Here is a 27,322-nt window from a genome sequence, read left to right as displayed (position 1 = left end):
GCCCATCTCTAATTGCCCTTGAACTGAGTGGCTTGCTAGACCATTTCAGAGGGCAGTTAAGATTCAACTACATTACTGTGCACCTGGAGTTATGTGTAGGTCAGACTGGCCAATTTCCTTCCCTAAAGGGCATCAGTGAACCAGGTGGGTTTTGACAACAGTCAATGATAGTTTCATGGTCATCATTACCAAGACTAGCTTTTCAATTCCAGATTATTAATTGATTTTAAATTCCATCAGCTGCTATTGTGAGATTTGAACCCTTGTCCCCAGGATATTAGCCTGAGCCTGTGGAGTAGCAGTCCATTGACGCTGCCACTACACCACCACCTCTCCCTGAGAAGAATGAGAGATGATCTAATTGAAGCATTTGAAAGTCTTAAGGGGCTTGGCAAGGGAGATGCGGAGAAAATGTTTCCTAGGTTAGGGAATCTAGAAACAGGTTCACAGTCTCAGAATAACGGACCAACCATTTAGGATTGCGAGAACAAGAAATTTCTTCACTCAAAAGTTTGTGAATCTTTGAAATTTTCTACTCAAGAGTTATGGGTGCTCAGTCATTGAGTATGATTAGGACAGAGATCAATAGATTCCTCCTTTAAATCTATCATAACACCCATCTATTCTCTTCTCCCCTCATATGCTTGTTCAGTTTACCCTTAAATGCACCTATACTATTTGCTTCAACCACTTCCTGTGGTAATGAGTTCCACTTCTCATCAACCTTTGAGTAAAGAAATTTCTTTTGAATTCCCTATTGGATTTCCTGGTGACTATCTTATATTGATGGCCTCTAGATATGCTCTTCCCCCACAAGAGCAAAAATTCTCTACTCTATCAAAACCCTTCATAATTTTAAAGACCTCTCCTAGGTCACACCTCAGCTTTCTCCTTTCAAGAGAAAAAAGACCCAGCTTGTCGATCCTTTCCTGGTAAGTATACCAACACATTTCTGGTCCCAATCTTCTCTGTGGCCTCTCCAGTGCCTCTATATTCTTTGTATAAGATGGCAACCAGAAGATAAGGTAATTAGCCATATTCCACAAAGGACCATAGGCATCTCTCTCCAATAGAGAGGGACACCTGGTTACATACGGCTTGAGGGAGACCACCCCACAAGTGTGGGGCAAGGCGAGGAGACAGGCCTCCACAAAATATTGCAGCCAGTATGGGGATTAAACCCACACCATTGGCATCATTCTCAAGTCACCTAAACTAACTGAAACCAGTACTCTTAAGTGTGGTCCAACCAAAGAGTTCAGTAGGTGCTGGGGTTGTAAGTGAATTAAGGGAAACCGGGATGGTGCAGCAAGTGGAGTTGAGGTGCAAGATGAGCCATGACCGCAGATGCAGGACAAATTGGTCCCTGAATTCATTAGTGTCCATCTCTTATGAGAAATTTTAACAGGAGTTTGATTTATAGATGAAGATATGCAGTCAGGGCTGGACTCACCGACTGACAATGTTGATACATTTGAATAGTTTTTAATACACATTTTAATTAAAGTTAGATCTTTGTAATATGGAAATTTTCTTTCTTGTATTGCTATCATTCATTTATTTTTACATATATAATAAATAAAGAATGTATCCGAAACAAGTTTCCGTATGGATGACAATAAAGTGAGTTGGATTCAATCTCACTGAATGGTGGAACAGTCTCGATGGGCTGAATGGTCTCCCCCCCCCCCCCCCACCCCCAGCTCCTGTTTATGGAGGGAAAGCGAGCAGGTGGTGCCCCTCCCGCGCATGCGTGGATCGGGGCGCGGCCGACCGGACGGACCCGGGCTGCCATTGGTCGACCTGTCCAGTGACGTCAGCCGCGGTGGGGGGCCACGTGCTGCCATTTCCCACAATGCCGCGGTGAAGATGGCGGCGCCCAGGAGCTGGCGACGTGCGGCTGAGTGAAGGAAGGGAAGCGTCTCCCGCTCTCTCTGTCTGTGCCGTTCCCCCCGTCCCCGCCGTCGGGTGTGGGGGAACCCCGCCCGCTCAATATGAAGAACAAACCCGCCCGGCACCGGAGCGACAACACATTCCGGGTGAGCGGCGGGAGGCTAGGCCCCGGGGTCTGGGGAGGGCGAGAACCTCCTCCCCTGGGCTCGGGCTCGGTGTCTGTGACCAGAGCCTGAAGGAGTCAGAGGATTTGAAACGTTAACTCTTGTTTCCGCAGCACTTTCTGCTTTAATTTCAGATTTCCAGCATCCGCAGTATTTTGCTCTTGTCTTTAGAAAGGTTATTGGATCAGCACCTGAAGCGCTGTCACCTGCAAGGCTACAGACCAGGTGCTGGAGAGTGGGATTAAAACGAGCGGCTTGTTTCTTTTTCTCTCTCGTTTTTTTCTGGCTGGTGCAGACGTGAAGGGCTGAATGGCCTCTTTCTGCCCCGTAACTGTTCTGTGGTTCCAGAAAAAGAAATAAAGCTTTTGCTAAAGTGAAGAGGGTCAGACTGTTTCCTCTCGATCAGGGAGTCAGTGATGAAAGATCGACTTAAAATTATCAGTAAAATTATGTCCTGCTGAAGGGTCATACGGACTCGAAACGTTAGCTGTCAGAAAGACAGATGTTGTCAGACCTCAGTATTTCCAGCTATTCCTGTTTGTTTTTGTTTTTGTTTCAGATTTCCAGCATCTGCAGTATTTTGCCTTTGTATTAAAATTGTCATTGGCTTCCCCCTGAAAGATTCCCTGCACAGAGGACTGATGCCACAGGGGGCTTTTGAGGCAGAGTCTGTTGCATTTTTGAGTCATCAGGGCTAAACGCTTGCTACGGATGAACGTGTGGGGTGAGAGCAGGACTGTAGGGTTGGATTGCTTCAGTAGAGAATTGGCACAGACATGATGAACTGAGTGGATTGTGATCCTTTGTGTGGCTCCACACCCGGAATCATTGCCTGTAATACGCCAACCTTTACAAACTTTCACGGGGCTTGTGGTAAATCTGCCCATTCCTTGTTGAGCAGCATATTAATTAATGTGAGAAATGCTGGTTTCCTATTAAGTTAGGGATTTGGGCAGGACTGTTGGAAAAACTCATTATCTGGCCAACCAAAATAAGCCAAAACCCATCAACTTTGGTATTGCATTTACGCTGCAAATGTGGAGTTTTCAGTGTGAATCAGTTTTATTTCACAGCAAGGCTACAATGGAATTTACAGTGGAAATACAGTATGAATCTGGAATCAGGGGCCTGTGTTGACAGCAGAGTAGAGTGCAGTCAGAGCCAAGTTTGTGGCACCACAGGCATTTCTGCTGTACAGAAGGGGAGAAAGAAGAGGGGAAGAGCAGTAGTAATAGGGGATTTGTTAGTTAAGGGATCAGACAGGCGTTTGTGGCTGTAGACATGACTCCAGGATGGTATGTTGCATCCCTGGTGCCAGGGTCAAGGGTATCATGGAGCGACTGCAGGACATTCTTCTGGGGGAGGGTGATCAGCCACCGGTTGTCATCCGTGTTGGCACCAATGACTTTGGTAAGAAAGGGGATGAGGTCCTGAAAGCAGACTTTAGGGATCTAGGAAGGAGATTGAAACGCAGGATCTCTGAAGCAGTAATCTCAGGATTACTCCCAATCCCATGTGCAAGCGAGAATAGAAATAGAAGAATTAAGTGAATAAACACATGGCTGGAAAGCTGGTGTAGGAGGGAAAGCATCAGATTTCTGAGGCATTGGGACTAGCTCTGAGGAGGTGGGACCTGTACAGGTGTAGCCCATCCAGCCAGGACTGGGATGAATACCCTCTCAGGGAGATTTGCTGGTGCTGTTGGGTTGGGGGGTGGTTTAAACTAGGTTGGCAGGGGGATGGGGAATCTGAGGGCAAATTCAGGGAATGGGAGTTGGAGAATTAGCGAGTGACTCTGAAGAACAGAAGCAGCACAGGTTAAAAGTGTACAGCACAGGAATTTGGCAGTATTAAAAGGCGTATATGTAAATGCAAGGAGCATAGTAAATAAAGCCAATGAGCTGAGGGCACAGACACATGGCAGCATGATTCCATCACTATGATGGAAGCGTAAAGAATCAATTACAGCTGTGAGGAAGGATGATATACTAAATGAAGCATCAAATGAGGCCAAAAGCATTGAGCTCAGAAATAAAAAAAAGGGGCAGCCACATTGCTAGGAGTGTACTATCGACCCCCAAGTAGTGGACGGGAGTTAGAAGAACAAATATGTAGACAGATTTCTGAGTGCAAAAACAATAGCGCAGTAATCGTTGGGGATTTCAACTACTCTAATATCAATTAGGATACGAACAGTGTGAAGGGCACAGTGGGTGCAAAATTCTTGAACTGCATTCAAGAGACCATTTTTAGCCAGTACATAACAAGCCCAACGAGAAGGGCTGCAATTCCAGATTTAGTCTTTGGAAATGGAGCTGGACAAGTCGATAAAATAGCAGTGGGGGTCCATTTTGGAGATAGTAACCAAAATATAGTTAGATTTAGCATCATTATGGAAAAGAGCAAAATTAGAACAGGAGTAAAAGTTCTAAATTGGGGGAAGACAAATTTTACAAAGCTGAGAGGCGAGCTGGTGAGAGTGAACTGGATACAGCTATTAGATGGAAAAACTCTGCCTGCAAGGATATTCATCTCAGTCCTGTACAAACTAGATGGGCTACAAATCAATGTGAGGCATTCAAAGGCGAGATTCTACATGCACAGTGTAGACATGCCCTGCAAAGAAAAAGGGTGGTACTGCCAAATCTAGAGCCTCCTGGTTATCCAGAAGCATTCAGGCCAAGATAAAGCAGAAAAAGAAAGCTTATGACAGTCACAAAAGACTTAGTTCTGTAGAAAGCCTAGAGGGGTAGAGAGAGTACAGGGGTGAAGACTGACTTTGGCGGTGGGCAAGTTATTAGAAACAATTCTGAGAGACAGGTTAAATTGTCTCTTAGAAAGGCATGGGTTGATCAGGTATAGCATAGTTTTGTCAGGGGAAGATCGTGTCTTACTAATTTAATGTTTTGAGGAAGGAACAAGGAGGATTGATGAGGGTAGTGTAGTGGATGTTGTCTACGTGGATTTCAGTAAGGCTTTTGCCAAGGTACCACATGATAGACTGGTCAGGAAAGTGGATCACATGGGATACAGGAAGGTGGCAAGTTGGGTCCAAAATTGTCTCAGAGGTAATGGATGGTCCATGGATGTTTTTGCAAATGAAAACATGTTTCCCGTGGTGTTCCACATGGCTCAGTGTTGGGGCCTTTGCTGTTTGTTGTATATATTAATGATTTAGAGTTAATTGTGGGTGGCATGATTGGGAAATTTGCAGCTGACACAAAAATTGGCCATTTATTTGATGGTGAAGAGGATAGCTGTGGACTGCAGAATAATATCAATGGTTTGGGTGCATGGGTGGAGAAGTGGCAAATGGAATACAATCGGAAAACTGTGGTGCAGTGCATTTGGAAAGGGCAAACAAAGCAAGGGAATACTCAGTGAATGGGAGGATATTGAGAGGGGTTGAGGAAGTGAGAGACCTTGAAGTGCATGACCACAGGTCCTTTAAGGTGACAGAACAGGTGGGAAAAGTGGTCAAGAAGGCATATGGAATGCTTTATTGTGCGAGGTATTGAGTACAAAAGCAGGGATGTAATGATGGAACTACATTAAACACTGGTTAGGCCACAGCTGGAATTTTGTGCATAGTTCTGGTCATCACATTACAGGAAGGACGTAATTGCTCTGGAGAGAGTACAGAGGAGATTTACAAGGATGCTGCCAGGGCTTGAAAATTGCAGCTATGTGGAGAGATTGGATAGGCTGGGGTTGTTTTCCTTAGAACAGAGGAGGCTAAGGGGTGATCTAATTGAGGTGTACAAAATCATGAGAGGCTTAGATAGGGTAGACAGTAAAGACTTGATTCCCCTAGCTGAGGGGTCAGTTACCAGGGGGAATAGATTTAAGGTGATTGGTAGAAGGTTTAGAGGGGATATGAAGAAAAATCTTTTCACTCAGAGGGTGGTGGGCACCTGGAATTCACTGCCTAAGTTGGTGTTAGAGGTTGAAATGCTCAACTCATTTAAAAAGCACCTGGATCTGCATCTGAAGTGCTGGAACCTGCAAGGCTATGGATCAGGTGCTGGAAAGTGGGATTAAAATGTTTCTTTCTTCTCCTTTTGGCCAGCACAGACATGATGGGCTGAATGGCCTCTTTCTGCACAATAACCTTTCTATGGTTTTAGAGTGAAACTCCTGAAGGAGAGTCATACCTTGTTTCTTTGGAGTTTGTTTAGGATTTGAAGTGCAATTTACATGAGATTAGTTTGAAGCCAAAACCACTTCGTGCCAATTTTATACCTGTACAAATATACCCTTCGTGTCTCCAAACTGTCAGGCATCCCTGATATAAGGTCTCCCCCTCATGATACACTCTTTGTCTCCAAATGGGAACACTCCATAGTCAAGGAAGTGTTGCTGCTGGTTAGCAAGATACTAGATTTATGTCCACATGGACACTGCTAGGTGGTGTAAAATGAACCAAAACTTATTTAGGGAGCTTCCCTTACTACCTGTATTGATATTGAAATAAATTTTGTGTGCTGATTGAAGTTGCAATGGAAGATGTTGCTGACTGAGCAAAGGAGGAAATGTAGAATTGTTTAATTTGTTCAATGCCTGACTGAATAACATAAAGAGTCTGTTTTTGCTTCACTGCATGTGCAGTGGTTCTGGATGATATGCTTTGTTTGGAGTTAATGAGATGAATCTTTCTGTGTTTACAGTTTCTCACCTTCTCAGAACGATTGGCGAATGTGAATATCGATATAATCCACCGGATTGATAGAACCGGGAGCTATGCTGAGGTAAAGAGCCAGGCGGACTGCATAGGCCTTCTTATAATTAATACATTTCAAATGTCTCCCTCAAATGCTGCACTAGCTGGAATAACACTAGAAACATGAAAGGGGCTTTAAAACTGTTTTACACCAAAAATTGTTAGGAATGTTTTAACCACAATGGGGCTATTGAGACAAAGCCTGAAGCATTGGATAAGGATTTGAAAAATGAGACGCAAGGGGAAATGGGAGCTCATTAGTCTGAATGAAACATCAGCATTGGCCTGATGGGCTGAGTGGCCTCGTTTGTGAGTAATTGCTGTGATCTGAACAGTGATTGTCTTTTTAAAAATCCCGCTCGTGATTGTAAAAATAGTGTTCTTATTTAAAGTCCTCCTGCAAATAAATTCACAGAAGCTTGAGAAAGTTTCAGCTTTACTGCCTTTGGTGCACTGAAATGAGCAAACTGTAATACTTTGTAACTGAGCAGGAACTTGCATTTGGATAGCACCTTTTGTTATTAGAATGTTCTGAAGCAGTTGATTGCCACTTAGTTATTTTTTACATGCAGCCTCTGTTGTAATGTAGGAAAACGTGGCAGCTAATTTGCACAGAACAAGTTTTCACAAGTAATAGTGTGATAATGATCAGATGATCTGTTTTAGTGATAGTTGGCTGGTAGTAAGTGATAGTAGGGCATGGGAGAGCTCTGCTGTCCTTCTGCAAAATAGTGCCATGAGACCTCTCAAATCCACCTGAGAAGCCAGATGGGGGTCTCGATTTAATATTGTATCTGAAAGACGGCACCTCTGGGAATGCCAGTCTGGAATATGTGCTCAAGTCTTGGAGTGAGACTTGAACCCACAAGCTTCTGACATAGGTAAGAGTCCTTCCTAACTGAGCCATGGTTGGTGCTTTTTGAACCAACTTCATGTTGAGCTCCGGTGCAAGTTTGAATCCACGCTGCTATCTTGATCTTGCCCCCAGTGATGTCTTGCTTTGTTAATCCAATGGCTGTGCAGTTTCATTTGTGGCCTGTCAGCACAGAGAGTAACTTTGCCTAGAACAGAATTGAAAACAGAAAGTGCTGGAAAAGCTCAGCAGATCTGGCAGCATCTGTGGGGAGAGAAACAGGGTTAATGTTTCGAGTCCGTATGACTTCTTCAGTTCTGACTCTGCTCTGAAGAGTCATACGGACTCGAAACGTTAACCCTATTTCTCCCTCCATAGATGCTGCCAGACCTGCTGAGCTTTTCCACCATTTTCTGTTTTTATTTCAGATTTCCAGCATCCACAGCACTTTGCTTTTACCTTAGTGTGATGGAATACTCTCCACTTGCCTGGATGAGAGCTCCAACCACACTCAAGAAGCTCGACACCATCCAAGAGAAAGCAGCCCATTTGATTGGCACCCCCATCCATCACCTTCAATATTCACCCTCTCTACCATTGGTGCACAGTATGTACCATCTACAATAAAAACAGAGAATTCTGGAAATACTCAGGAGGTCTGGGAACACCCTCTGGAGAGAGAAACAGTTAACGTTTCGAGTCGGTACGACCTCTTCGTTATGACTCCTCTTCATCAGCTCTGAAGGAGAGTCATGCCGTCTCGAAACCTCAACTCTGTTTCTCTCTCCACAGATGTGGCCAGGCTTGTTGAGTTTTTCCAGCATTTTCTGCTTTTATTTTAGATTTCCAGCATCCGCAGTATTTTGCTTTTATCTTATTTGCCTAGAATGGGGCTGTTTAAGCATTTTGTGGTTTGTACTTGGACCACACAGCAAGCTGCGACCTCTGTTCTGTTAAGTTCCGGATGCCTGGTGATGCCGACACTCTGGGGCTCTGATCTGGGATTTTTCCACCATGAAGACAACGCTACAGACAGCCCTTTCCAAATGACCAGGCTCAGACAGAACAGACCAGTGAGTGAGAGATGTGAGTGTAGTGCACATTACCAGGACTTGATCCCCAGGGCCGGAGAGTTTGCTCACTCCTCTAGAATATGTTGATAGTTGTTGTGATTGTGACTCCTGTCTGTCCTTTGTGCTTGTGGTTACAAACCACACTTCACTGCATGTGAAAGTAAAAGCCTGCACTTCTTCACTCAGGAGGTCGAAACCTATTTTTATGAAGGGCTGGAGAAATGGAGAGATCTGAATTGCACGGAACACTTTGGTATGGCTTACTTCAATTACACACTTACACTTCGAACACCTGTCTGAACTTTATTACATTTTTCAGTGAAATATGGAGTCAACTTTTCACCGGTTCTCACTATAATTGGTCAAGATAATCCTGTAAGCCAACCTGATACACAACTATCTGATGTGCTCAAGAGGATAAATTCTTGAAAAGGATGAATCTTCATGGCTGTGGGGAAAGAGCAGAGAAGTGGGACTAACACAGGAAATGGGAGCACAAGTGGACCCTGTGGCCCCCCCATTAATTGGATTGTTGTTTCGAAGAGTCAATGCAGACATCATGGGCTGAATGACCTCCTTCTCTAAAATTGTATGATTATTAGACTAATATTAAGGCCCAATGTATCAGCATAGGAAAGATTAAATTCTTGCCTGGGGCTACATTAAGATGGGTACCCAGGAATGGGCTAGAAGTAAATGAAACTTTTCTGAAAATGGAGAAAGGCTCTGCATTTATAAAGTGCCTTATTACATCTCCATTAATGTTCCAAGGTGCTTTCCACTCAGTGACTTGCTTTGAAGGGAAGTCACTATTATATGGATGAAGAGGCCGCTGCTTTGTGCACAGCAGTGGCTAATCTGATTCTGTTGGTTGAAGGAAGGATGTTGTCTCAGACAGTAGGCAGACCTCTACTCCCCCTCAACTAGGGCCCTGGGTTCCATTAACACCCGTCTGAAGAGGCAGACTTGATTGCTGGCTTACCAACACCCTGGAGGATGACTCCCCTGGCAGTGCAGCACTCTCCTAGTGGCTGCCCTGTGTGTTCTCAACTTGTGGAGTGGGGCTTGGTCCCATGACCTTGTGAGGTAGAGATTGATGAAACTGAAACTGATGAAAGGCTAAGATAAAGAAGCAAAACCTGTGGGGTTGTAACTTGATGACTGGATTCTAACCTGTGTTTTTCTTTCTAGTTAAATTTCACAAAGAGGTGTACGGAAGGACCCAATCTTTTAATCAGCTGGTATACCATCAGAATGCCGTGGTGGAAAGCTTGAAAAACCATCTAGAAATCAAGAACAGCCAGGCCTATCAGCCTTTGCTTGAGTAAGGACCTGAACAGATTAACTCTTCCCCTCAATACAATCAATCAGTTCACCCAGAGAAAGCGTACGACCTTTCACACACCGGTCACGGTATTGTATCTACTGTATATTGTTGTGAGAGGTTAAGCAAATGTAAAAGGATCGACTGAAACTGTTATTAACCACATTACTTAAGGTAATTACCTAATAGCTAATTGTGCATACCAAGCTCTCAAAAACAGTCTGAGGTAATGGTCAGATGACCTGTTTCAGTGATGTTAGTTGAGAAATCAATATTGTCAGGACACCTAGAAGAACTCCCCTGTCCTTTTTTTGAATGATGCCTTGGGGTCTTTTCTATACACCTGAACAGGCAAATAGGGTCTTGGTTTAATGCCTTCCCTGAAAGACAGCATCTCTGGCAATGTGGCACTGCCTCAGTGCAGCCCCTCTGGCAGTGTGCCGCTGTCTCAGTGCTGCATTAGAATCTCAGTCTAGATTATGTCCTCAACCTCGCCTGAAGCCTCAGTGTATAACCTAGGCTCTGCTGTCACTGGATCAAGCAGACACTTGTCACTTTGCATGTAGACTGATGTGGATTGAATTGCACAATGCAGAAGATTTTTGCCGTGCTCAGGTGGAGCACTCTGAATATATAGAGGTGAGCTGTGCAGGTTGAGCCCTGTACAAGCAGTGCTTGTGTTGGCATAGAATTGTTTCAAACATGTACGTTCCACAAATACAGGTGTATCACTGGCACCAAGTCTTGTTCGATCTACACCCCGTCCCCTAATTTATTGACCTATGTTGGCTTCTGGTCTCGATTTTTAAAATATGCATTCTTATGTTTAATTTCCTCCATGGGTTAGCCCCTCCCTATCTCAGTAACCTCCTCCACCTCCACAGCCCTCTGAGGCCTTTGCCCTTCTCCAATTCTGACCAATTGCACATTTTCGATTTCTGCCATCGTCATCTGTGCCTGAATAGATTGAAGACACGATCAAAAGATTTTTGAACACTAAGGGGATAGTGTAGGAAGGTGGAGTTGAGTTAGGAGAACATCCATGATCTTGTTGAATGGCAGAGCAGGCTCAAATGGATGACTGGCTTACCCCTGTTTCTATTTGTAATTTTCTTAAGACCAACTTATTTGACTGAGCTTTTGGTCACGTGCCTTAATATCACTTTGTGTGACTTGGCGTCAAATTTTGTTAATGCTGCTATAAAGCACATTGGGCTGCTTTTACTATGTTAGAAGCACTATCCAATTGTGGTGGTGTGATGCTTGTTATCTACTGTTTCTATCTTACAGCCTGGTGGTACAGCTAGCCAGAGATCTGCAGAGGGATTTCTATCCTCACTTCAAAGACTTCTTTGTAATTATTACCTCCCTGCTGAACACACAGGACACAGAGCTGTTGGAGTGGGCCTTCACCTGCCTCTCCTATCTGTACAAGTACCTCTGGAGACTTATGGTGAAGGACATAACGGGCATTTACAGGTGTGCATTCGCTTTTTTTATAACGTGCTTTCTCTTCAGGCTATTAAACTCCCTCCCTTTACCCTCAACTGGGAAAGTTTTCTTCATTTTTATGCAGGACCTACCATGCTTTACTTAAGTAAGTGGTTGAAAGCAAGGTAGTCAGCTCTGACGCATATTCAATGCCTACTTTATGCTAACATGTTTTAAGATATATATGTTCTGCTTTGATAAATAGTTGAAGAATGTTTTATGCCAAGAGACTTATTTGTTCATGGAATGTGGATGTCGCTGTCTGGGCCAGCATTTGTTGCCCATCCCTAATTGCCCTTGAGAATCTTGAACTGCTACAGCCCATGTGGTGCGGGTACACCCACAGTGCTGTTTGGAAGGGAGTTCCAAGATTTTTACCCAGCGACAGTGAAGGAATTTTGATATAGTTACAAGTCAGCCTGGTGTGTAGCTTGTGGGGGTGCAGTTTGCAGGTGGTGGTGTTCCCCTTTGTCCTTCTAGGTGCTAGAGGTGGCAGATTTGGAACGTGCTGCCTAAGGACCTTGGTGGGTTCCTGCAGTGCATCTTGTAGATGGTGCACGCTGCTGCCATTGTGCGCTGGTGGAGGGAGTGAATGTTTAAGCTGATGGATGGGTGCCAATCAAGCGAGTGCTTTGTCCTGGGTGCTGATTTTTTTTATAAGCGGAATCTCTTCCCGTATCACAGGCAATACTTTGCTTTCGAGGTGGTGGAATACATACTTAAATACATCAGTAAATCTTAGGTAAATCGTACCCAATCGCAGAATCTTACAGCGAGAAGAAGGCCTGAATCTTGCAGCCTGTACCAGCTCTTAGGGGCTCCCAGCTTTAACAACCCATCCTTGCTTTTGCACTCTAATTGTTAAGCCAAGAATTCCATATTCTTTTTATACACCAGCTTTATCACCTTGTCCTGCCACTTTCGAAGATTTGTGCACATAAACCCCAACCTGATATTTATTTGTACCACCCCATGAAAATTGTACATTTGTTTTATTTCGTCTATCCTGATACTTTCTCCAAAATCACTGCAACATCTTTCTGCATCAAGTTGCAATGGCTAATGTCTGTCCATTGCACTTGAGCTTATTTTTCCTTTTAATGTATTCAATGAACTGATACAAATACCATAAAGGTGAGAGTCAATAGTTTTGCCAGACAATGAGAATTAAAAACGTTTGAAAGCATCAGTTATAATGGAATAACAAACTTGAAATTATTCAGCACTGTTTGGGATGTCCCAAAGCACCCTACAGCAAACATAATACTTGGTGAAGTGAAGATTCGGTTGTGATATAGGGAAATGGGTCAGGCAATTTCCACATGGCGAGGTCCCACAAATAACAATGAAATAAATGACCACATCATTTATTTTGGGACATTGGTTAAGGGGAATAATGGTTTGTGACAACGTGAGAAATGCCACTTCTCATGTTGCATGTTTTGTGAAACACCATGTCTTGTGTCATTGCTTTGAATTTATTGCAGTTGTTAGTATAATGCTCCTGTTTGTTTTTAGCTTGTACAGTTCACTTTTGGGCCACCGTAAGGAACACATCAGATGTTTCGCAGCTGAAAGTTTTGCTTTCTTGGTGCGAAAGGTGAGTTTATTTTAATATTATTCATTGTTGGGATTGGCACCTTCAGCTGCAGAGGACCCAATTGTTAACTGTATATCGATTGGGTTTTAATTGTATTAATTCTTTGTGTGTCTGTAATGTGTAATATATAGATATATATATTTTATATATATATATATATACACACACACACATATGAAATATAATGAATAAATGAGCAGAGATGTGTCTTTGCAAATAAAAGATTGTAAGTGAATAAAGAATAGGCCCCAATGTTTTATATTTAACCATCTGGCCATCCGAGTTTTGAACTTCCTAATCCCCTCCCTACATCTTTTCTCCTTTTAAGACTCCTTCAAACCTACCTCTTTGACTGGAGCTTTTGGCCAGCTGTCTGATATCTCCCCTGTGGATCAGTGTCCGTGTTTGCATGCTAACACTCCATGAAGCACCTTGGGATCTTTTGCCGTGTTAAAGTCACTATATAAATACAAATTGTTGTAAAATGTGTTCTTATCATGTTGAAGAGAGAAAGTGCAAGATTTTTTTTTCTCTGTTTATTCCATTGAACTGTTTTGATGTGTGTTTTTGTTCCTTCGTGTAACAGTTGGTGATTCCTTTTTGTGTATTTGCAGGTTCCTGATCACAATGCCCTTTTCAACTTCATGTTTGCTGACTTGGAGCAGCATCCTATGAAGGCCGAAGGAGTGGGGCAGCTGCTTTTCAATGTGTACAAAGGGGTCCAAAATACCTTCCACTCATGTGCAGCCAAGGTAATGCTTTCATTACAAAAACAGAATTACCTGGAAAGACTGAGCAGGTCTGGCAGCATCGGCAGAGAAGAAAAGAGTTGATGTTTCGAGTCCTCATGACCTTTTAACAGCATCCGCAGTTTTTTGTTTTTATTTTTGTTTTTAATGCTTTCATTAGCCTAGGATGACCCTGGCAATGCCTTATTTATTGCTCATCCTTAGTGTTGCGTTAAGGGCATTGCAACTCAACTACCAAGGGGTTGGCTGTGCCTCTTCAGTGCTAACCTGGTGTGGCTTACTGAGCCATTTGAGATGTTAAATAGATGCCAAGCCAAGATGGTGAAGTACATAATGAAACCCCAAACCAATATTTTAAAGAATGTAGTATTACATATGTTTACCACCTACCTAATAGCACTCAGTGTCCCACAAGTCTGTCTTAATACCCCTTTGAATGTACGTTAAACAAATGAACCAATTAACTAAAGAACAACCCCTTAAAATAACATCATGGGATCCTTTGCATCCATTTCATATAACACTGTCGCTCTGACAGTGCAGCACTGGAATGTTAGCTTTGATTTTGGGCTTAAGCCCTGGAGTGTGTTTTGAACGTTGAATCCGGCGACTCAGATGAGAGTGCTACCCACTGAGCCACAATGAGATAGTAACTCTTTCTTTATACTCTTTCGAGTAAAACAAGTCAAATTAACTAAAGCACCATCCTTAAAGGGGCACTGTAACAAAAAAAACTTTAAAGGGAACTTACCAAGTTAAGTTAAAATATCATTTTGGGGGAGGGGGAGCCTTTCTTTATATGTGCTCAAGGTACTTAATCGATGCCCTTCACCTGTGTATCTTAACCTTGACAATATAATTAACATACAATTAACAGCACTGTGGGTGTGCCTCACCACATGAGCTTGGCCTAAATAGCCAAGTGGTTATGGTACTGGGTTTGTAACCCCAAGATCAAGAGTTCAAATCTCACAATGGCAAACTATGAAACAATATAACTTCATCTGAAACAGATGGAAATGGGTTTGTACTCGAAAGAGTTACACTGTGTCCCTGCTTGGCCTAAATAGCCAAGTGGTTATGGTACTGGGTTTGTAACCCCAAGATCAAGAGTTCAAATCTCACAATGGCAAACTATGAAACAATGTAACTTCATCTGAAACAGATGGAAACATGTTTACTCAAAAGAGTATCAAGAGTTCAAATCTCACAATGGCAAACTATGAAACAATGTAACTTCATCTGAAACAGATGGAAACAGGTTTACTCAAAAGAGTATCAAGAGTTCAAATCTCACAATGGCAAACTATGAAACAATGTAAATTCATCTGAATCAAGAGTTCAAATCAAGAGTTCAAATCTCACAATGGCAAACTATGAAACAATGTAACTTCATCTGAAATAGATGGAAACAGGTTTACTCAAAAGAGTATCAAGAGTTCAAATCTCACAATGGCAAACTATGAAACAATGTAAATTCATCTGAATCAAGAGTTCAAATCAAGAGTTCAAATCTCACAATGGCGAACTATGAAATAATGTAATTTCATCTGAAACAGATGGAAACAGGTTTGTACTCAAAAGAGTTTCCCCTGTCCTTTCCACATAGCCATTTAAAAGATTATCAAGAGTTCAAATCTCACAATGGCGAACTATGAAATAATATAATTTCATCTGAAACAGATGGAAACAGGTTTGTACTCAAAAGAGTTTCCCCTGTCCTTTCCACATAGCCATTTAAAAGATTATCAAGAGTTCAGATCTCACAATGGCAAACTATGAAACAATGTAGCTTCATCTGAAACAGATGGAAATGGGTTTGTAGTCGAAAGAGTTACAAATGGGAACAGCTTGGCCTAAATGGCCAAGTGGTTATGGTACTGGGTTTGTAACCCCAAGATCAAGAGTTCAAATCTCACAATGGCAAACTATAAAACAATGTAACTTCATCTGAAACAGATGGGTGATGTGTTGCTGCTGCAGCATGTGGGAGCTGTTGGACACCAAGGTGATCCAGAGCGAACACATCTGCAGTAAATATTTAAGCTTGGCCTAAATAGCCAAGTGGTTATGGTACTGGGTTTGTAACCCCAAGATCAAGAGTTCAAATCTCACAATGGCAAACTGTGAAACATGTAACTTCATCTGAAACAGATGGAAACAGGTTTGTACTCGAAAGAGTATCAAGAGTTCAAATCTCACAATGGCAAACTATGAAATAATGTAACTTCATCTGAAACAGATGGACCGGGAGTGGGTAAGGACTGTGAGCTTCCTTTTCTAAAGGGCCATTAGGGAACCTGTTAGATTTACTGCGACAGGAAGTGAAAGCTGTTTATATGGAGAATTTGGATGGAGATGAGGGTCTAAATCAATGTATACACCTCTAAATTACTAAATTGTAACACAGTCTGTTGCTTAGAAATCTGCAGATCCAGCAGATGAGTTGCTGTGTCATGGCACTGTCCACGTCACCCATTTAAAAAAAAATCTTTCAGGAGATGTGGGTGCCCCTGGCTGGGCCAGCTTTTATTGCCCATCTCTAATTGCCCTTGAGAAGGTGGTGGTGAGCTGCCTTGAACTGCTGTAGTCAGTGTGGTGTAGGTACACCCGCGGTGCTGTTAAGGAGGGAGCTCCAGGATTTTGACCCAGTGACAGTGAAGGAACGGCCGATATATTTCCAAGTCAGGATGGTGAGTGGCTTGGAGGGGATCTTCAAGGTGGTGGTGTTCCCAACTATCTGCTGCCTTCGTCTGTATGAGGTGTGTGTGTGTGTACATGCATTAATAAAATGAAAGCATGTGTGTGTAAAAATACAATTGAAATTGAAACGCTAGCACCGTGTAGAATCTTACCAGATGATTGTGCAGGGCTCTTTCTGAGGGAAGTCTTAATGAGCTTTGTTCTTTTACGAAAATGAAAATGATTTGTGGTTGAGGTTTGTAAAGTTTTGTTTTCTATTTTGCAGGTTTTTCCTGTTGTCATACAAAAACTGGGGCCTGTCACAGAGACAGATGCTGTGCTACCATGGGATGCGGTTGGGAAAGCAGTTGTTCACACGGCCAAGTCTTGTGCTGCCTATGTCGACAAGGAGCACTTCGATGTAATCTGGAGCTGTTTACACGTAAGTTCATCAGTGTTGAAAGGTGCTAGAAAACCTCCAGCAACATTACTCATGACAGCTCATATGATGAGTTATTCAGTGAGGAGTGCAAGGAGCCAAGACGGGTTAAAGGCTTTAATTATGAGACAGGTTACATGGACAAGGCATATATTTGTTTGAGTATAGAAGATGAAGAGGTTATCTAACTGAGGTGCTCGTGGGTGTGGTGGGGAGGGTGGAGTGGTGGGGGGGGAGGAGGGGGGAATGTGGGGGGGTGTCCAGAACAAGAATGCAGAGCATTAAAATTAAAGCTATGCCTTTCTGAGGTGATGTCAAGAAGCATTTCTTCACACAAAGGATATTGGAAATCTGGAACACTCTCACCCAAAAAGCTGGAGTCAGTTGAAAATTCTCAGAACTAAGATTGATAGGGCAAAGTCCCCCCACCACCCCCCGTCCAGGTGGAGGGATGTTGCAGGAGCGGGCGCGCTTCCGATCAGCACCCCCAACCGGAGGCGCGCCGCCATTTTACGTGGGCGGGCCAATTAAGGCGTGACGTGCGCCAGGAAGTGCTGAGCGCTCCCTGTGCGGGGAGGGGGGTGGGGGAGAGTGGGGTGGCGGGATTCCCTTAGCCAGGAACACACACGCAAAAGAGTGCACAGATCTCCCTGAGGCATAGTGCTGCCTCAGGGAGATTGGCACAGATTTAAGAATGTTAGAGAAAAATTTCTCTGCCATGTCCCCTCATGTGACACTGTCACGTGAGCTGGGACATGTCCATGACTTTTATTGTACAATATTCTGCATTTTTTAAAATCACTCATGAAGCCCCATCCCGCCTGTGGATGAGGTTTCATGTATTTTCACAAGCCCACCTGAGCTCCTGGCCTGCCCGCCAACCTTAATGTTAGACGGGCAGGTCCATTAATGAGTTCAGTTGGTTTCTTAATGGCCTCAATAGGTCGTTGACAGGCCGACCTGACAATCTAAATGACGCAGGGTGACCTTGGGGTACACACCCGATGTCACCCCCATGTCATTCTACACATCGGCCAGCGGACCCCAACCCCGCTCGTTGACCCGCAAGATGCTGGCCATGGATTTTCTTTTTTAAACAAGGGTTTTGGAACCAAGGTGGGTAAACGAAGTTAGGATGAAGATCATCCATGATCTAACTGGCGAAACCAGATCGAGGAGCTGCAAAACGCCCTTCTGTTCCTTTGATCATATGGTGTATTCTGTTGCAATGGCCTTTTGGGAATGTCAGATTGCTTCTAAGAAAAAACTGAAGTCACCCAAGAGTTTAATTGCACTCTTCTCCGGACTGGGAGTCAGGACCTGTGAGATGCCTGGCTTCGTTTTTTTCCCTTTCCAAGTGTGATTACTAAGGTTAGTCAGGGAGTGAAATTATTCTGACTCCTGTGTCAGGGAGATATGTTTTGCTGCTGGTGTTGGTATCTTTGAATTACAAATGTGGGCTCAAGTCCCACACCAGAGACTTGAGCACATAATCCAATCTGACTCTCCCAGTGCAGCACCAAGGGAGTGCTGAACCTGACTTTCAGGTGGGGCATAAAACCAAGATCCTTTTTATCCTTTCCGGTGGACATAAAAATCCCATGGCACTTCTCCATGGTGTCCTGGCCAATATTCACCCCTCAATCTGGTCATTATCTTGGTGCTGCATTTCTGACATTTCAGAAAAAGTATTTCATTGGCTGGAAAGCACTTTGGGACATCCTGAGATTGTGAAAGGTGCTCAGTAAATGCCATTTTTAAAATTGCTTCATGGGACATGGTCATCGCTGGCAAGGGCAGCATTTGTTGCCCATCCCTAACTGCCCTTGGCTATTTCAGAGGGCAGTTAAGAGTCAGCCACATTGCTGTGGGTCTGGAGTCAGATGTAGGCCAGATAAGGACCGCAGATTTCCTTCCCTAAAGGATCTTAGTGAACCAGATGGGTTTTTACAACAATTGGTGTTAGTTGTCACGGTCACCGTTACTGAGACTAGCTTCATATTCCAGATTTACTAGTTGAATTCAAATTCCACCAGCTGCCATGGTGGGATTTGAACCCATGTCCCCAGAGCATTAACCTGCGCTTCAGGATTACTAGTCCGGTGCCTTTACCACAATGTCACCATCCCCCCCTTTACCTAGGTGTGACGGACCACAGAGGCACACTGGACCCTCTGATTGTGCTGTGTTAAAATGAATAAGTTATGAGAAAATGATGCAGAACACTGGCTGATCCTGTTTTTATAGTAACTGTTGCTGATGTCTGTGTTTATAAAAAAGGAAAGTTCTATGATTTAGAATAAGTTTCAGTTTCGCAAGCGACAGATGAAAGCAGCAGCAGAAGCCAGGGTAATTAGAAGGATACATTATGTTGAGGGAGCGTGTGTAACTGGGCCATAGTAAGAGCATTTTCTGTAATTAAAAAGTGAACGATTGGCATTTTGTGTCGTTGATAGAGATGTATCCTGGGCCTGCGTGACAAGTTAAGCAGTGACAACCGACAACAAGGCTCTGAACAAATCCAGCGTTTACTGCAGATATACCTGGTGCTGTTGGAAAGTGGACAGGGGTCAAAGGTTACCCATCCTGAGGTGGTCTGTGAGGTGAGGCCCGTTATCATAGGATCATCGACGTTTACAGCAGAGAAGGTGGCCATTTGGCCCATCGTGCCTGTATCGGCTGTTTGCAAGAGCTGTCCGATTTAGTCCCACATCCAAGCTATCTCCCTGTAACCCTGCAGATTAGCCCTCTTCGAGTACATATCCAATTACTACTCGGAAATTACTGTGGAACCTGTTTCTGCAACCCTTTCAGGCAGTGTGATCCAGATCATCATAACACCCCTATGTGAGAAAATATCCCTCCTTATTTCAATTTTTGCCAATTATTTCAAATCTGTGATTTCTGGTTACTGACCCATTTGCCAGTGGAAACAGTTTTTCCCTACTTGACCTATTAAAACCCTTTATAATTTTGAATATCTCTATTAAGTCTCCCCTTATCTTCCTCTGCTCTAAGGAAAATAATCCCACCTCTTCTAATCCAGAAAGGGAGTTGAAGAAGGATAAAACTGAGGCCTAATTTTTACACGCTCTTACTTATGTATTACAAGCATGCATCTCCTATCTGTAGGAGCACAAGTGGATCCCCAGTTAATAACCAGAACCTGAATACAATTAAATACTCCATTACCAAACAGTTAACGCCAGCATCTTCATTTTCTTCACACAATGGACCTGGTGATTCCACTCCCTACACAGTAAGACCAGACCTGCTTTTCATTTATCCTCTCAACCCAATGTGTTCTTTGCTTTAGACCCTGATCCAGATGCTGCAGAATTCACAGATGAGCGCACCATGCTGTAAGACTCTGCTCGAAGTGCTCTCCACCCTCCTCAAGGCTGAAAATGTTACTCTGCCAAAAGCGCTGATCGAAGAAGCTTCTAGAAAGGTAATTGTTGCCCGTTTCTTGTTTAATGTACAAAATGTGAACAGCATGATTATAGTTGTGATGCATTTTGCCAATGGGGTTATTTCTAGGTTTGGAGGCCCTTGTATGCCTTTCAGCTATTTAACCAGATCTTTAACACCCTTTTGTTATATGAGAATTCTGCATTGATTGTGCAGCTTTGCATTGACTCCATGTGTGACAGAAAAAAGACAATATTGCTGGAAAAAGAGACATGTTGTCAAATCTTTTCATCTTGCATTCATCAGGACAAACGCAAGAATGCCAAATTTCAAATGATCACAACAATCAATACCATAGGAAACAAGGATGCTGATTGGTTGGGGAGTTGACTGGCTGACGAAACAACGGGGAACAATAGGCTTCTCAATCTCCTGGGTAATTCAAACAAAAAGGCTACTGTTCCCAGAGAGGGAGTCGCAGTGTATGAATGTACGTCGCTTCAAGAAAACTTAAATGAGTCATATTATAATGCGACTGATTATCTTAAATTGGGTGTAAGTGTTTTTTAATTCATTCATGAGGTATTGGTGTCACTGACGAGGCCAGCATTTATAGCCCGCCCCTAATTGCCCTTTAGAAGGTGGTGATGAGCTGCCTTCTTGAACCGCAGCAGACCATGTGATGTAGTTACACCCACAGTGCTGTTAAGGAGGGAGTTCCAGGATTTTGACCCAGTGACTAAAGGAACGGTGATATATTTCCAAGTCAGGTTGGTGAGTGGCTTGGAGGGGAACTTCCAGGTGGTGGTGTTCCCGTGTGTCTTCTGCCCTTGTCCTTCTAGGTGGTAGCGGTTGTGGGTTTGGAAGATGCTGTCTAAGGAGCCTTGGTGAGTTCCTGCAGGGCATCTTGTAGATGGTACACATTGCTGCCAATGTGGGTCGGTGGTGGAGGGAGTGATTGGGTGTCAATCAAGCAGGCTGCTTTGCCCAGGATGGTGCTGATCTTCTCAAGTATTGTTGGAGTTACACTCATGCAGGCTGGTGGAGAGTATTCCATCACACTCCTGACTTGTGTCTTGTAGATGGTGGACAGTCTTTGTGGAGTCAGGAGGTAAGTTACCTGTTGCAGGATTCCTAGCCTCTGACCTGCTGTTGTCGCCACAGTATCTATATGGCTAGTTCAGTTTCTGGTCAATGGTAACCCTCAGGATGTTGTTCATAGCGGATTCACTGATGGTGATGCCATTGCATGTCAAGGGATGATGGTTAGATTCTCTCTTGTTGAGGATGGACATTGCCTGGCACTTGTGTGGCATGAATGTTACTTACCACTTGTCAGCCCAAGCCAGGATATTGTCCAGGCCTTGCTGCATTTGGACATGGACTGCTTAAGAACTGAGTAGTCGCAAATGGTGCTGAATTTTGTGCAACCATCAGTGAACATCCCCACTCCTGACCTTATGATGGAAGGAAGGTCATTGATGAAGCAGCTGAAGATGGTTGAGCCAAGGACACTACCATGAGGAACTCCTGCAGTGATGTCCTGAAACTGAGATGATTGACCTCCAACGACCATAATCATCTTCCTTTGTGCTAGGTATGAGTCCAACCAGTAGAGAGTTTTCCCCCTGATTCCCATTGGCTCCAGTTTTGCTAGGGCTCCTTGATGCCACACTCGGTCAAATGCTGCCTTGATGTCAAGGACAGTCACTCTCACCTCACTTCAGGAGTTCAGCTTTTTTGTCCATGTTGGAACCAAGGCTGTTACAAGGTCAGGAGCCTTGGTGCAATCCATACTGAACATCAGTGAGCAGGTGCCGCATAATAGCACTTTTGATGACTCCTTCACTCCTTTCTGATAATCGAGAGTAGACTGATGGGGCAGTAATTGGCTGGTTAGATTTGACCTTTTTGTATACAGGACATACCTGGGCAATTTTCCACATAGCTGGGTAGATGCCAGTGTTGTTGCTGTACTGGCACAGCTTGGCTAGGGGTCCGGCAAGTTCTGGAGCACAAGTCTTTGGTACAATTGCCGGAATATTGTCAGGTCCCATAGCCTTTGCAGTACCTAGTGCCTTCAGTCATTTCTTGATATCACATGGAGTGAATCGAATTGGCTGAAGATTGTCATCTATGATGCTGGCAACCTCAGGAGGAGGCTGAGATGCATTATTCACTCAGCATTTCTGGCTGAAGATTGATGCAAATGCTTCAGCCTTATCTTTTGCACTGATATGCTGGGCTCCCCCATCATTGAGGATGGGGATGTTTGTGGAGCCTCCTCCTCCAGTGTGTTGTTTAATTGTCCACCACCATTCACAACTGGATGTGGCAGGACTGCAGAGCTTAACTCTGATCCGTCGGCTGTGGGATCGCTTCGCTCTGTCTATCACTTGCTGCTTATGCTGTTTGGTATGCAAGTAGTCCTGTGTTATAGCTTCACCAGGTTGGCACCTCATTTTTAGGTATGCCTGCTGCTGCTCCTGACATGCCCTCCTGCACTCGTCATTGAATCAAGGTTAATCCCCTGGCTTGATGGTAATAGTAGAGTGGGGGATATGCTGGGCCATGAAGTTACAGATTGTGGTTGAGTGCAATTCTGCTGTTGCTGATGGCCCACAGCGCCTCCTGGATGTCCAGTCTTGAGTAACTGGATCTGTTTGAAATCTATCCCATTTAGCACGGTAGTGCCTTACAACATGATGGAGAGTATCCTCAATGTGAAGTCACACATTGCACAACGACTGTGCGATGGTCACTCCAACTGAAACTGTCATGGACGGATGCATCTGCGACAGGTAGATTGGTGAGAATGCGGTCAAGTATGTTTTTCCCTCTTATTGGTTCCCTTGCCATCTGCTGCAGACCCAGTCTAGCAGCTATGTCCTTTAGGACTCGGTCTGTCGTGCTACCGAGCCAATCTTGCTGATTGACATTGTACTCTCCCACCAAGAGTACATTCCAAGTGGTGTTCAAGATGGAGTACTGATTCATTAGCCAAGGCCCAACAGTTTATGGTAATCAGCAGGAGGTTTCCTTGCCCATGTTTGACTTGATGCCATGAGACTTCTCATGGTCCGGAGTTGACGTTGAGGACTCCCATAACAACTCCCTCCTGACAGTATACCACTGTGTACCCTGTACCGCCACCTCTGCTGGGTCTCTCCTGCCCGGACAAGACATACCCAGGATGGTGATGGTGGTGTCTGGGGCATGATCTGTAAGGTATGATTCCGTGAGCTTGACAATGTTCGGCTGTTGCTTGACTTGCCTGTGAGACAGCTCTTCTAAGTTTGTAAGGAGGACTTTGCAGGGTCAACAGGGCTGAGTGCTGTTGTCTTTTTCCGGTGCCTTGGTAGATGCCGGTGGTGCGTCAAGTTTCATACTTTTTGAGAGTTTTTAATGGTTGGAAGCAATTGAGTGGCTTGCTATACCGTTCCCTGTCCGATGAGGGCAGCAGATTTCTTCTCCTAAAGGGGATTTCCAAGTATCAGCAGTGGTTTTTATGGTCATCATTAAACTTTTAAATCCAGATTTTTATTGAATTCAAATTCCACCATCTGCTGTGGTGGGATTTGAACTCTGGTACCCCCAGAGCATTACCCCGGGCTTCTGGATTACCAGTCCAGTGACGACTCCACTACCCCACCGCCTTCCCCTCTTCGTGTAATTAATAATGCACTCAGGATTGTTCAGCAAGTGCTGCCCAATTGCGGCAACACAATTAACGGTAGATGTTTCTCGGTTATTCATAGTTGACTTGCCAACCAATGAGCACGTGTAATATAAGTTGTGATTGTTTGAAATTTGGCATCTTGTGTTCGTCCTGATGAGTGCAAGATGAAAAGCTTTGGCAACATGTCTCTCTTTTCAGTAAGATTCAATTGCTGTGCTACCAAAAAAAAGAGTGCCTGTATCAACTGTGCGTCTCTACAGCTGTTCATTTAAAAAATTCCATGGAAGTTGGCATCCTCGGCTAGGCCAACATTCATTGCCCACCCCTAATTACCTCTTGAGAAGGTAGTGGTGAGCCACCTTCTTGAACCACTGAGTCTGTGAGGTAGGGATACTCCCGCAGTGCTGTTCGGGAGGGCATTCCACAATTTTGACCCAGCAACGATGAAGGAACACCTGAGACATGCCCAAGTTAGGATGGTGTGTGTGATCTGGAGGAAACATTGGAGGTGATGGTGCTCCTGTGCACTTGCTGTCCTCGTCCTACTGGGCATTGGTGGGGGGGGCGGAGGGGTCACTGGTTTGGGAGCTGCTGCAGAAGAAGCCTGTCCGGATTGCAGTAAATGAACAGTCACTACTTAACCTACTGTGTTTCAGGTATACCGCTTGCTCTCGTCCTCCACCACCTCCATAAACTGTCTCATAATGAATATTAGAATGACAGAGCACAGAAAGAGGCCATTTGACTCATTGTGCTTGTGCTGGCTCTTTGAAAGAGCTATCCAATTAATCCCACTCCTCTTTCCCCATAGCCCTGCAGATTTTTCTGTTTGAGGTATTTATCCAATTTCCTTTTTGAAATTTACTATTGAATTTTCTTCCAACTCCCATTCAGGTAGCACGTTCCAGATTACGACTCACCTGTATTTTTAAAAAAAAGTTTCCTCATGTTACCTCTGGTTCTTTTGTCGATTAAATCTGTCTTCTGGTTACCGACCTTTCTGCTGCTGGTCACAGTTTGTCCTTATTTACAAAACCGTCATAATTTTGAACAGTGTTATCAACCTTCCCTGTCCTAAGGAGAACAGACCCATTTTCTCCAGTCTCACTAGAGCTGAAGTTAAGTTGTTTATCACTGGAATCGTTCTTGTAAATCTTTTCTGTACCCTCTCCAAGTCCTTGACATCCCTGCTAAAGTGTGGTGCACAGGATTGGACACAATACTCTAGTTGATGCTTAACCAGTGTTGTTTAACATCCCAAACCTTTCTGCCAAGATGCATCTCGTCATCTTTAATAGCTTCCAAAACGTGTGATTTGTACCTTCACTTTCCTCCCCTACCCCATCACACTTTTCTTAACCGCGCCCCACTGCCACTCCCATCTCTCCTTGGCTTTGGAATGCTAAAAATAACAAATTGTCCCTGTTATTAAGTACTGATGGCAAAAGCCTGTGACTGAAGATGGAGATTTTTAACTTAATTTTAAGTTAATTTTCTATTGCAGGTTTTCAGCAGTGAGTTTGAGAGAGCATTGATTCTGGACTTCTCCGAGGTGATGTTTAACTTGCACCAGTTCGAACAGGTAAATTTGAAACACGTAATTTGTGCTAAAGTGGGGCTTTCAGATTTTACTTCCGGGAAGTGGATTCTGATTCCGAGTTCAAAGTCAGGAATCTCCCATTCGTTTCTCACTAAACAGGATTACTAATCGAGTATCCGAAACACTGAAATCCATATTGATGGACCAGCCCCCAAAAACAGACGCCTGCAAAAATTGGACAATTTATTGCGAGGCCCAAAGAACTTGCATGGTAAAATAGACCAGAGGCATTCTGAAAGCACAGGCACTTGCTAAGTATGAACTATGGGTACCCTTCAATGCACCAAGCCCTTTTGCAACTTAAAGCACTAGGACCTCCGCCTGTTGCAAAGCTGCCGTGTCTGGAGTTTTCACTGAGTTGGGATCACTGGCGCTTCCCCCTCACAGCTCGCACCCCCTGCTCCCCAAATTCTTCTGGGGTCAGTGAATGCCAGTCAGTGCGTGGCAGCAATGGGTTTTGTGAAAAATGGCACTTATGCAATGGTGGGGACTCCCCATGCAGAAAAAACATGTCGAAATGATGGATTTGTACTTGAGCAGTGCCAGAAATAGCCCGTGCTGAGGGTGTCGATACCATTATTTCTCCTGTTGGCAAAGAAAGCGATTTACAAACGGAATAGACAGCTAATACAGTACTGCCCTTGGAAACGTGTGTGCTCTCACTACTGGTTTTCAAAGCACACAATGTCTCCTTTTATAAATGCTTTCTAAATGTAACAGATTTAAATTACCTCTTTTCCTCTGAGTGCTCCCTTCTCTCCCAGCTGACATCACATGGTGCGCCCAGTTCAGTGATTCTCCATAGGTTGTGGACTGACTCAAACCCCTCCTGCGTGCCCCTTCTCTCCCCCTCCCACCCCATCCAAAAGTTAGATTGGATGTTGCCTTTTGCCTTTTTCAGTATGTTTTCATCCGGTATCTGCTTTCTGTGTGAAAATTACCAAGAGGCAGCCACATCTTTGAAAGCTGTACCTGGCAGACTTTAAGGTCCAGTCACAGTGTCTAATTCACTACATTGCTAGCTTGATAAGCAAGCACTTTTTCTGTCCTGTATGCCACAGTGGCTTTTAAACTTCCCAGCTACCTCTCTGTTAAGCTAATTTTGTAATTTTCCAAGTGCCTTTCTGCTTCTTTTATCCCCTGACCCAACAGGACCTCCTTAACCAATGTCCGCAGCCTCAGAGGAACCTCTCAATCTCTGGGATTGAACGCTCGCACGCCTCTTCCCCAGAGATAGAGTAGTTTCTCTACCCCTGGGAATGCTGGGTAAAGAAGTCCCCATTCTACTGAAAGTTTTTATAGTTCAGACGATGACCATTTTGAAAATGAGGACTCCAGCAAAAAAAAAAGGACACCTGATGGCCATCTTCAATCTGCTTGTAATATGCAGTTTACGCCATATCTTATTTTGGCTTCTGTAGACAACACACCATCGAACTGTAGATGCTTATAAGGCACAGGATGCCATTCAGCCCAAGGGGTCTATGTCAGCTGTTTGACAGATGGAGCTGATCTACTGAATTCACCTGTTGCAAATGTCGTTACACCTTTGGCCCAATAATTTGTGTTTCAGTTATCTGACCCAAAACATAATTGATTGGTAAAGAGTTATGTGCCAGCAAGACTTGCCGGAAATACTTGCTT

General features: G+C 44.0%; 1 protein-coding gene across 3 annotated transcripts in view; it reads left to right on the top strand.

Annotated features, from left to right (window-relative positions):
- The first annotated feature begins 1,863 nt into the window (after positions 1–1,863).
- Positions 1,864–27,322, top strand: part of utp20 (UTP20 small subunit processome component) — a 127,427-nt gene continuing 101,968 nt past the window's right edge. For 2 of the 3 annotated variants that reach the window (XM_041216110.1, XM_041216109.1), the window contains exons 1-11: positions 1,864–2,039; positions 6,725–6,805; positions 8,890–8,956; positions 9,895–10,027; positions 11,318–11,506; positions 13,037–13,118; positions 13,733–13,870; positions 16,836–16,991; positions 19,445–19,591; positions 20,305–20,439; positions 25,583–25,660. In XM_041216110.1, coding sequence (XP_041072044.1) covers positions 1,995–2,039; positions 6,725–6,805; positions 8,890–8,956; positions 9,895–10,027; positions 11,318–11,506; positions 13,037–13,118; positions 13,733–13,870; positions 16,836–16,991; positions 19,445–19,591; positions 20,305–20,439; positions 25,583–25,660 — 1,251 coding nt within the window. In that variant the 5' untranslated portion in view covers positions 1,864–1,994. Of the gene's footprint in view, positions 2,040–6,724; positions 6,806–8,889; positions 8,957–9,894; positions 10,028–10,049; positions 10,202–11,317; positions 11,507–13,036; positions 13,119–13,732; positions 13,871–16,835; positions 16,992–19,444; positions 19,592–20,304; positions 20,440–25,582; positions 25,661–27,322 lie in introns of those variants that run through there. The other variant, XM_041216111.1, reaches the window with a different exon arrangement.

This window comes from Carcharodon carcharias, chromosome 21 (genome assembly GCF_017639515.1).
Source record: "Carcharodon carcharias isolate sCarCar2 chromosome 21, sCarCar2.pri, whole genome shotgun sequence".
Lineage (NCBI taxonomy): Eukaryota > Metazoa > Chordata > Chondrichthyes > Lamniformes > Lamnidae > Carcharodon > Carcharodon carcharias.
The sequence above is the reverse complement of the archived record's forward strand: the minus strand, read 5'-3'. Positions and strand labels throughout refer to the sequence as shown.